This window comes from Pagrus pagrus, assembly GCF_965226575.1.
Source record: "Pagrus pagrus genome assembly, chromosome: 18".
Classification (NCBI taxonomy): domain Eukaryota; kingdom Metazoa; phylum Chordata; class Actinopteri; order Spariformes; family Sparidae; genus Pagrus; species Pagrus pagrus.
The window spans coordinates 452,327-463,769 of NC_140202.1; the positions used below are offsets into that span (position 1 = coordinate 452,327).

The 11,443-nt window shown below is 41.6% G+C and overlaps 1 protein-coding gene across 1 annotated transcript in view; it reads left to right on the forward strand.

Annotated features, from left to right (window-relative positions):
- Window positions 1-11,075, forward strand: part of LOC311274452 (uncharacterized protein) — a 48,053-nt gene extending 36,978 nt beyond the window's left edge. Inside the window, exons 9-18 of the mRNA XM_084382131.1 lie at window positions 49-142; window positions 311-378; window positions 475-693; window positions 802-846; window positions 961-1,101; window positions 1,264-1,308; window positions 1,417-1,497; window positions 1,596-1,704; window positions 10,788-10,856; window positions 10,991-11,075. Coding sequence (XP_084238257.1) covers window positions 49-142; window positions 311-378; window positions 475-693; window positions 802-846; window positions 961-1,101; window positions 1,264-1,308; window positions 1,417-1,497; window positions 1,596-1,704; window positions 10,788-10,834 — 849 coding nt within the window. The 3' untranslated portion in view covers window positions 10,835-10,856; window positions 10,991-11,075. The remainder of the gene's footprint in view (window positions 1-48; window positions 143-310; window positions 379-474; window positions 694-801; window positions 847-960; window positions 1,102-1,263; window positions 1,309-1,416; window positions 1,498-1,595; window positions 1,705-10,787; window positions 10,857-10,990) is intronic.
- The last annotated feature ends 368 nt before the right edge of the window (window positions 11,076-11,443 follow it).

Sequence of the window (11,443 nt, forward strand, 5' to 3'; positions counted from 1 at the left end):
TTTTCAGAAAGAGATTATTATGTCATTAACAACCACTTTACTCTCCAGGTGTGTGTCGCAGACTTCGTACCTCGTTTGACCGTTGAAGTCCTTCAGCAAGACTTCATGCGTCAAGAGTTCCGCCGCGTGGCAGCACGTATGGGTAAGCTTTAAAAAGACTAGAGTTTAAGTACCTTTCCACGTATAATGCATCATATGTTGTTTGGCAGACTGTTTGAACGAATATTACAATTTCCATAATCATTCCGTTAAAACTTTAAATATAACCCATAGAGATGTTACAATAATGTATGTTATTTTTCTTTTTTAGGTGTCAGGTACTTCCCTACAGCTGAGCATTTCCCTATGAACCGCCGTGAGCTGTGGTACAGAGATGGTGTAAGTAGAATACATAGCGTCATCTACACCTTGTCTGTAGTCGAATGACAAGTTTATTGCACCGCGTAATCTGTTTCATTTTCGTTATTTTCGCAGGTTCACCTCAGCGATAGTGACGGCATGCCCGTTCTAGCCGGGCTGCTGTGGAACGCTGCATTTGAACAACTGCAGCCTCCGACACCAAAGCTACAGCCTGCTCCCAGAGCGTCGCCGCCTCGTAGGCACGTCGTCCCAAAGGTGGTTGTCAGGGGACAGGTCGCCGTACCTCGTCCATCAAACCCCTTTGAGTGGACAGTCGTCGGCAAGGGCGGGAAGGTAATTGTTTACACATTGTAATGGTGCGGTTGATGTATTTTTGATCAGCTGACCTCTGCAATGTTCGACTGGTGGTTTAATACAAAGTATCTTATTTTGTCATTACAGAGGAGAGCACCTGAGGAACGTGAGCAGTCCTCTGGTGCAGAGAGGGTGGTTCAGCAGCAGATATGTTACACTTGATTTAACCTAGCCTGTTTTGGATACGATTGTTGATTTGATGATGGCGTTTTGACAGAGGAGTCGTTCTCTATATGCATTTCACAGGTTGACGCAAGTGCAAGCGCACTCCATCTCATCCAGCCCAACCCTGTTTGGTTCAGCAGTTCGGTGTTGGCTGCGATGGATGCTGCTGTGCCATCCCATCTTCCTACCCCTGATTGTACCGCTGTTCCACGAAGCTCAAAGGTAAACTGCGTGCAAGTTGTATCTCTTGGTTTGTTTAAGCCTGTGTAGCATCTCCTTTTTCCTGATACACTCACAACAACATGCAAAACTGCACAATATTGTCCACAAGGGCTTTTGGCCAAATATGGCTTCAGAAAGTGTATTTTGTTTTTCTTCCATTAGCGTCCAAAAGTGGAACATCGTCGTCGGACTTCTGCAAGCCAGAAGGTTTGTCTCGATTTTATTCGATATTTGACTTATTGGGATTTTTTGTGTGTGCACGTCTGCAGTATTACGGCAATAATTGGATAATCATTGGAAAAAAATGTTCTCTAGGTCCCGGCGAGAGCTTTGCCCGTGGTGAAACCCGTGCCACCGCCTGCAACTGCTCATCTGAAAGCGGACGCCAGGGGGGAGGTTAGTACAGTTTGTGTAAAATGCGTGTCTAGTACCTTTTTATAAAAATAGTAGTATAGGTTATTTATAGATCATTTAATGTTTTTCTTGTCTTCTAGGTCGCCGTCGCCGCCTCCGCCGCCGACACCCCTGTCGTCGCTGCGCCGGGCGGGGACCTTCAGCCTGTCGTCGATCTTGGTGTCTCGCCGACACTGAGATCCAACAAAGGTAAGTGTGACGCTAACCCCGTTCCTTGCAGGTGTGAAGAGCCCCTGCAGTCTGTTGTTCCTGGTATTCATGTCAAAAGTGCACCAGTCACTTACGACATAAATACACCCATGGCATGTGGCGTTGCAGCAGTCATGAAACATGTCATGTCTCCAGTGTGTACGTGGAAAGGGACAGATGTCGATAGCATAGGCGTAGAAGGTGGCAAACTGGAGAGTCACATCGAAGCTAGGCAGAAGAGCGAGGATAAACAGGACTTGTGCAAGTTGATTGAACAGCACAATGTGTTTGGCAGGCAGTGGCAGGTAGCTATTCCTCCTCCAGCACGTAGCGATTTTAATTGGCTGGAGGGAGACACCGCGATGTACGAGAAGCTGCAAGAGCAGTTGTTTATCCACGGCGCGTGTCTGTTGAACCTCGGGGGTGCGGTCAGTGCCGTTATTCTCCATAACGGGTATTTTGTGGTTGTTGATTGTGGCACGCGTGATGCATCTGGGATGGCATCTGGTATTGGCACATCTGTGGCTGTGTTCAACACATGCCTTAATGACTTGATGCTTCACATCGGTCATTTGCAGGAGTCTTTAGGCGCGAAGTGGTATGCTGTGCATGGCATTTCTGTCATTGAGTGTCCAGTAGATAATGACGGGGAGAGTGCTACATTGTTTGCAGGCGAGACCGTTGACGTCGGCGTTGCAGCAAAGCTGGAGGATAGCATTTCAGTCAGGCCAGAGACCGACCTAAGTTCCATCAGGGGAACTTTTCACCAAGGGGACGCTCGGTTCCAACACGGAGGGCTTCAGTGCATGGCTGTAAGTTTGGTAGCTATAGCCAAACACAGCATTGATACTGTGTTTTCGTGGCAGTCTGGCGATCTGGATAAGGTTGTAGAGTTAGGGGATGAGCTCTACACGTTGTTGCGGGAAAGTAAGTCCATCAGTGGGAGGTCTGAACTGCTGTGCATTCCAGATTTGCCTAAAGAGTCCATTATTGATGGAGAGAAATTTCAGTTTGAGTACGGTGACTATGTTTCTGGTGAAGTTGATGTGATTGAGGGACAGCTTGTTGATGCAGGTGTGTACACCACTCTCAGAAATGGTTTGGGAAAGATGTGTTGCAAATATGACACATGCTTTCTGACTGTGAGTGGCAGCACGTGTGCTATCATTGGTCGAGATGGGCAGTATGCAGTTGTTGACTCCCACGCACGCGGTGCAGATGGCATGGTAGATGTGAATGGGTTTAGTGTTGTTGTGTATTTTAGTTGCCTTGACCGTGTGTTTGATCACATATGCAAATTTGCCACCGCAATGAACACTCCAAAGCTGTTTGAGATTGCAGGTGTTTGTGTCACTCACAAAAGTCAAAGTGCAACTGTGGAAAGCAGAGAGGTTGACTTTGGTTGTAGCTTACCTCTTCAGCCACCACTTAAAGTGTCGGCTGAACAGGTAAGCCTTGGCAGTAGCAGCAGTCAGACAGGTGTAAAACGCAAGATTTCCGTGGGTAGTCGTGGATCCAAAAAGTTGAAAAGCAGGGATGTTAATGTGGTTAATTCAGATGTTGTATTTGTCAGCGATGTGACAAGTAAAAGATTTGAGTTTAATCCGCTGCGTAGTAACGTTGCACAAGCTTTGTGCAAACAGCTGAACGTAGAGTCGGAGAAACTCGATCTAGTATCTACAGAGGTTGGTGCATTAGGGGCTCCTTGTAAGAACGAGCAAATAGTTGGTGATGGTAATTGTTTCTTTAGAGCGGTTAGTCAAGCTGTGTGTGGCACACAGAAGAATCATAGAAAAATTAGATTAGCTGTGTTTAAGCAATTACAGGCCAATCCTCTAGCATATATGTTGCGTCCCGAGTATTCCTCAATGGCAGATTATCTGAGTAGATCAAGAATGCGCTATGTTGGTAGTTGGGCCACTGAAGTAGAGATTCAAGCAGCAGCAGATTGTTTAGGAGTAAATATTTTTACGTTTTGTGGTGATCGCTGGCTTGCTTACAGTTGCAAGAGTAAGCAGTTGTGTAATCAGGCAGTGTATTTAGAAAATTGCAATGGTAATCATTATGAGACTGTTGTTTGTGTTAAGCAGCCTCAGATGCAGAGTTGTTATTGTTACTGCGCGTCTTCTTCCAGAGGATACAATTTGAGACAGCAAAGTAGAGAGAAGAGCGTTTGTGCTGACAGTTCAAGTCAAGTTGTAGCTTCAGGTTGTGTAGCTGAAGAAGTCATAGATATTGAAGATAATGTTATAGAACAGCAGCCTAGTACTGTGTGTACACAAGAGCCGACCACATTGACATTCAACCCAACTTATGTTAGTCCTTCTAAGTATTTGAAAAGTAAAAAGAGTTTAAAAACAAAAATAAAATACCAGGAAAATGATTTGCATAGGGAGAAAATCAAGGAAAGTCGTAAAGGGAGATATAAGACAAATGTGTTGCATAGGATGAAAGTCATTGAAATCAAGAAAAGGACATATAGTGAAAATGTAGTGTATAAACATAAAGTTGTTGAAATGAATAAAAGGAAATATAGGGAAAATTTAGCGTATAAGCATAGACTTATTGAAATGAATAAAAGGAAATATAGGGAAAATGTAGTCTATAAGCATAAAGTTAAGGAGACGAGTCAAAGGCAATATAGGGAAAATGTAGTGCATAAGCATAAATTAATTGAAATGATTAAAAGGAAATATAGGGAAAATGTAGCGTATAAGCATAGACTTATTGAAATGAATAAAAGGAAATATAGGGAAAATGAAGTGCACAGGCAGCATGTAAAAGCCATGAGTACAAGGAAGTATCATGGAAGTCTTGAGCATAAGAAGCGTGTTATAGCAGGAAACAAATTGAAGAGGGAAAAAAATAAAGAAAAGGCAGAGCAGTTTGATTATGTTACAGAACAGTTTTGGGATAAAGTTAAAGATGGGCCAGATTTTGTGTGCTGCGTATGCCACAGAGGGTTGTTTAAGAATCAGGTTTTGAAATGTAAAAGAGATGATTATAGTAAAAGGAAAGAAATAAGTTTAATAGCAGATAAATGTATTAGTGAAGAGTATTTACATAAATGTAATGAAGACTGTGTATTGCCGTGCAAATGGTTGGATACAGCTAGAGGAGAGCTGTGGATTTGTAACACATGTCATTCTAAGATTAGTAAAGGTGTAATGCCACCTGAATGTGCATTGAACAATTTGGCGGTTTGTCCCATTCCACCAGAATTGGCGTGTTTGAATAGTTTAGAGCAACATTTGATCGCGTTGCATATTCCGTTTATGAAGATGTTGGCATTGCCCAAAGGTGGGCAAAATGGAGTACATGGACCTGTAACGTGTGTTCCTGCAAATATTGTGCAGACGAGCAATTTGCTGCCACGTACAGACATGGAAGGATCTCTTTTGCCGGTAAAGTTGAAGCGAAAGCTTACTTATAAAGGACATTATGAGTATCAGTTTGTTGATAGTACGCGCGTAAGGCAGGCTTTGCAGTATTTAAAACAGACAAATGTCCATTATAAAGATGTAGAGTTTAATGAAGCGTGGATAAACCACTTTTGTAGGGAACTGGATACTGATTGTAACGGTGGTGGTGAAGCATCTGCAGATGTTGGGGAAGATGAGCTTCTGCATGATAGACAACAACATTGCATGTTCCAGGACACTTGTCTTATGCCTGTAGATATTGGTCAGGAAACCAAGATCAATCTTTTGATGATATATTGAATTTGGCTCCAGCAGAAGGGAACTCTCCTGTCAGGTTGTTGTCTGATCATACAAATGAAGCAAAATGCTTCCCAGTGTTGTTTCCTAGTGGACTTGGTACATATCGTGATAGTAGACAGCATCGTTTGACTTTGTCGTGTTATTTTAATAACAGGATTTTACATGCTGATGGTAGATTTGCACAAAATGTTGAATACATCTTTTTTGCTCAGTACTTATCTGAGGTAGAACAGGTTGTGTCAAATGTATCGATAGCATTGCGGAAGGGTAAAGGAGGTGCTATATCTCAAAAGGTTAGCAGAAATTTTTTGAATGATGAAGAATCTTTGAAAAAGTTGTTGCATGTTGATGATGGGTTTCGTTTTCTTAAACCTATTAGAGGTACCCCATCTTTTTGGCAGGGAGCCCAGCGTGATTTGTTGGCTTGTGTTCGTCAGCTGGGTGTCCCGGCGTGGTTTTGTTCGTTTTCTTCAGCTGATATGCGATGGAAAAATCTCCTCAATAGTATTTTGAAGCAGGCGGGTAGAACAGAGACAGCCGAACAGTTAGAATGGGCAGATAGGTGTCAACTTTTGCGTGGCAATCCGGTCACTGCGGCCACAATGTTTGATTTTCGCTGGCATTGTTTTTTGAGAGAGGTGCTCATGTCTCCATCTAATCCTATTGGCAAAATAAAGGATTATTTTTATAGGGTGGAATTCCAGCAGCGTGGATCACCACATGTTCACTGCCTCTTTTGGATAGAGAATGCCCCAATAATTGATAAAAACACAGATGAAGAGGTAGTTCAATTTATTGATCAGTATGTGACGTGTCAATTACCAGCACAGGATGAAACATTATTGGAAATTGTAACATCTGTGCAACAACATTCAAAACGACATTCAAAATCTTGTAAAAAGAATAAAACTGTTTGTCGTTTCAATTTTCCTAAGCCGCCGTCTGCAAAAACTTTTATTTCACGTCCAGTCAGTGAAGAGGATGGCAAAGAATCTTGTGAATGTAAGGTAGATGAAGCACATAAATTGGACCGTTGTGCATGCAAAAATGAGGGGCAGAAAAAAACGGAGATCATGAAAAAAGAGATTGCAGCCGCCATTATGACAAAAATTAAAACGGCTCTTTCAGATGAGAATGCCAGTTTTGATAGTGTGGAACAGTTGTTTAGACATTTAGGATTAAATCAAACCGTTTTCGAAGCTGCGTATAATCGTGTTGGCAGGAAGACGCATGTCGTTTTGAAGAGGCAGGTGAACGAGGTTTGGATAAATCAGTATAGCAAACCACTTTTAAAATGCTGGAATGCTAATATTGACATCCAATATGTCGTTGATGCCTATGCCTGCGTAGTGTACATTATTTCTTACATCTCCAAGGCAGAAAAGGAGATGGGGTTGTTGTTAGGAAATGCTCAGAGGGAAGCAGCTAAAGAGGGTAATAGTAGTGCTAAAGATGCATTGAAAAATTTAGGAAGTGTGTATTTACACAATAGGGATGTTTGTGCTCAAGAGGCAGTGTATAGATTGACAAACATGCATCTTAAGGAGTGCTCTAGGAAAGTTGTGTTTGTGCCGGTAGGGGAGAATACAGTTAGAATGAGTTTGCCTTTAAATGTGTTAAAACAAAAGGCATCATCACATGATCTTACCGATGAAGATATGTGGATGAGGAATACTGTCGACAGGTACAAGAATAGGCCGAAGGATAGTACATTTAATGACATGTGTTTGGCAACATTTGCATCAGAGTATCGTGTTTTGAGTAAAAACGAAACGTGTGTCAATAGGGTTAAATTAAACAATAATTGTGGTTTTGTTGTGAAAAGAACACGTACGCAGCCCGCCGTTGTTCGTTACGTGCGCTTTTCGGAGACTAAGAATCCGGAATTGTTCCATCAGAGCATTTTGCAGTTGTTCCTGCCGTATCATAACGACGGGCAGCTCAAACCGGCGGGGTTTGAGACATTTGAGCAGTTTTATAGTCACGGTCGTGTGAGATTAGGTGATGAATCGCTACATTCTGTTAAAGCGGTGGTCGATCAGAATAGATGCAAATTTGAAAGGGACGCAGACGAGTTGGATGATATCCAAAATTCAATCAGTAGTGATGGTGTTGTAGAAGATGCCGTGTGCGAGCTGTGCCCAGAGCAGGAGTTGGAGCGTTTAGAGTGTATAGAGGAACGTAGAGAGACAGAGCAGATAGTGGACGAACCAGTAGATGGCATTCCAGATTTAGCGGTAAACGGTAAAGATGTTGCACATTTAGAAAAGAGGAACAATGTCCTCTGCAGACGTGATGGTTTGGCTTTAGTTAGGTCTCTGAATGAGACACAGATGTGTATTTTTTATCAGATAAGGCAGTGGTGCTTAGATAGGGTAAATGGAGCAAAGCCAGATCCGATACATGTATTTATTACAGGCGGCGCAGGGACAGGAAAGAGCCATTTGATCAAGGCTATACAATACGAGGCAACGAGGTTGTTGTCGAGAGTGTGTCGCGATCCGGACGACATTTGCGTTGTACTAACGGCTCCTACGGGGATAGCGGCGCACAATTTAAATGCGGCTACTATTCACAATGCATTTAGCATTGGTAAAGATGTACGCTTACCCTACACTCCATTGGGTGAAGAGAAGCTGAATTCTTTACGTGCTAAATATAGTAGCTTGCAGCTTTTGATAATAGATGAAATCTCCATGGTTGATCACAAACTATTGGCTTACATCCATGGAAGATTAAGACAAATTAAGCAATCTGGTGACTATTCCCCGTTTGGAAATGTTAGTGTAATTGCAGTTGGAGATTTTTATCAGTTGCCTCCAGTGAAAGGGAAACCTTTGTATTTAGATGACGTAGGTGTTGATTTGTGGTCTCAGTTGTTTAAGATTGCGGAACTAAAAACAATTGTTCGTCAGAAAGATCAGGTATTTGCAGAATTGTTGAACAGAGTTAGAACTCGTTCAAAAGGTACTCCGATGTTGGATAGCGACATTGAAATATTACAACGTTGTGAAACCGGCGAAGTCAGCTCAGCTTTGCACATATTTCCCACAAATCGACAAGTAAATGAGCATAATGTAAAGCAGTTGTTTGAAAGTTGTCCGGATTATGTCGAGATAGAGGCTCAGGATTATGTGAACAGTAAGAAAACAGGCAAGCTGGAGTTGATCAGCGGACATCATTCCAGAGCATACGACACATGTCTGGATGAGACGCTGCTTTTAGGGAAAGATGCCCGTGTAATGCTGTTTAAAAACTTAGATGTAGCGGATGGTCTAGTCAATGGGGTGTGTGGCACTGTCACACACATAGTTTATCCAGAGAATGACGAAATGAGGTTTCCTCAGATGGTGTATGTTAAATTTGATGACGATAGGGTAGGCGTACAGAAGAGGAAACGCTGTGCATTTGCCTCTGCGGTAGAAATAGGTTCCACGGGCATTGGACCTGAAGAGGATAGGGTAACCAAAAAGGGTGGAATGCGTAGGCAATTTCCACTGAAGCTTGCCTGGGCTTGTACAGTGCATAAAGTACAAGGCATTACAGTAGATAAAGCGGTAGTGTCGCTTGAAAGGATTTTTGCAGCTGGACAGGCGTATGTAGGTTTGAGTCGGGTTAGAGATTTGTCAGGGTTGGTGATTATGGATTTTAAGGAGAAAGCCATCTATTGTAAGGATGCAATTAAAGATGCAATTGAACAGATGCCTCCCTTCATGGTCGAGAATATTACAAGGCACAGATTCAGTACGCAGACCTTTACTGTGTTTTTGATGAATGTGCAGAATTTGACCCAACATGTATCCGATTTGGCATTGTGTACACAGCATTTGCAGCTTAACTGCATTGCTGTTACAGAAACATGGCTGCCTGCAGTTTCCTCATTTGAAACTGTAAAGATGGACGGTTATGTTTTTCATAATCAGCCAAGGAATTTATCCTACAGTAGCAGCAACCCAATATTGACAGAAATTGAAGGTCAACAACATGGTGGAGTTGGCCTTTATAGTGCAGACAATTTGGCATGTAATGTTCTCCAGGTACCAAATGTAAATTTAGAATGTTTGGTTTACCACTGCACTACATACAGCATATTGATAGCAGTAATTTATAGACCACCATCTTATCCCATGACTTTGTTTAAACTAAATTTAGGCAAATTACTTGATTGGCTGAATCCAAAAAGTGAGACAATTGCTGTCATGGGAGAATTCAATGACGACATTTTGAAATCATCATCAATTGCCAAATTCATGACAAACAAAGGGTTTGTTCAATTTGTGAAACAACCAACAACAGAAAAAGGCACACTAATTGATCATGTGTATGTGAAAACAATACTTGAATCATTAGTGGTGCCAACTTATTTCAGTGACCATGAGGGGATCATGTGTTCTTTTACATCTAGGACCTAAAAGAATAGTTGGGGACAAGAGCAGAAATAGCAGTAGTAATTTTAGTAGCAGTTTTGTAATTAACCTTCTTTTATTGTGGAGTTCTTTATATATGTATGTTTTGTGTGTTCAAAATATATATAAAAAAGAAGACAAAAAAATTGTTAACGTTTATATTGTAGTTATTTATATATGTATGTTTTGTGTGTTCAAAATATATATAAAAAAGAAGACAAAAAAATTGTTAACGTTTATATTGTAGTTATTTATATATGTATGTTTTGTGTGTTCAAAATATATATTAAAAAAAAAAAAAAAAAAAAAATTGTTAACGTTTATATTGTAGTTATTTATATATGTATGTTTTGTGTGTTCAATATAAAAAACAAAAAAAACCAAAAAAAACTGTTAGGTATAAAAAGGGTTTCGTTTCCTGCATTACAACAGCATTTTAAAGTAAAACATGTTATGGCAAATAGTAATAATAATTGTAATCACTCATCTCAATGATACACATTTGAAGTCAAACATTTTATTGAAAACGATTAAGCTCATATACAGCACTTACTATATTGCAGTAATAGCATAATATCAATTGCTGCCAGTCATATGCTGTTGCTAATGCAGGTTTTGCTTTACCTTTCATGTAGCCTCAAAAAGCAAAAGGCACTGGTAATGGTACTCCTGGTTTACTGGGATGGGGTTCGATTCCCTGCGGTGTCCTGCTGATTGTTTTGGCATTTACATGAAAGGCCATATTTTACTCAATTACATGTATAACAAGTGTGACTAGACTCCATAACAGAAAATCAACATCAAATGAACCCTTATATTACCACAAAAAACATGATTCAACGAAATCATCGCCAAATTTTATTTAACAGCTGAAATTATAATAAACATCTTGTCATGATCTATGGCTGCAGTCTGTGTTGTGTTTTTTCTTCTTGTGTGTTGTGTTTGCTTGTAGAGGTGCACTGGAATGCTGGGCGGAGTTTGCGGGCTCGGGAGGGATGACAATGACATGCACCTGCAGCAGGTTGACAATCACCGCAAACTTAAAAGCCTTGATCCTGAATGTAGCTGCTGCCAGATGATGTCGTGAAGCACAATGTTTTGTCGGCTCTGCCTGTTTTTTGCAGTACGACTAACTTCGCCTTGCTTTGTCTACAGTGTCATCCTGCCCAGTGCTCCTCCGAGCGGGCAAACGCCACGCAGCTCTTAAGCCCCACTGCAACACACCACCTGATCTGCGCTCCTCCGAGCGGCTACCCACTACATGGCACCTCAGGTCCACTGCGGCGCTCCGCCTGTCCTGGGCTGCTTCGAGCGGCGAGACACCTCTGAACCTCAGACCATCATTATCTGTGAATTCATTTGTGTTCAAATAAAGAACCTTTTCATCCCGCTCCAGCCTTTTGTCCAATTTTGGGTTCAGCCAGATTCTACCAAGTGTGCTCCAGCCAGAATCAACAAACCCATGGAGCTTGGATGTCTACCTTGTCCAATGCTCCCCATGCTGAATGTACAATCAAAAGTGAATAAAATGAAGCTGTTCTTTCGTCATTTAGCAATAAAAGCACCGCCTGTTGTCCAATTTGTACAGAGTTTTGCACAAACCCTCAT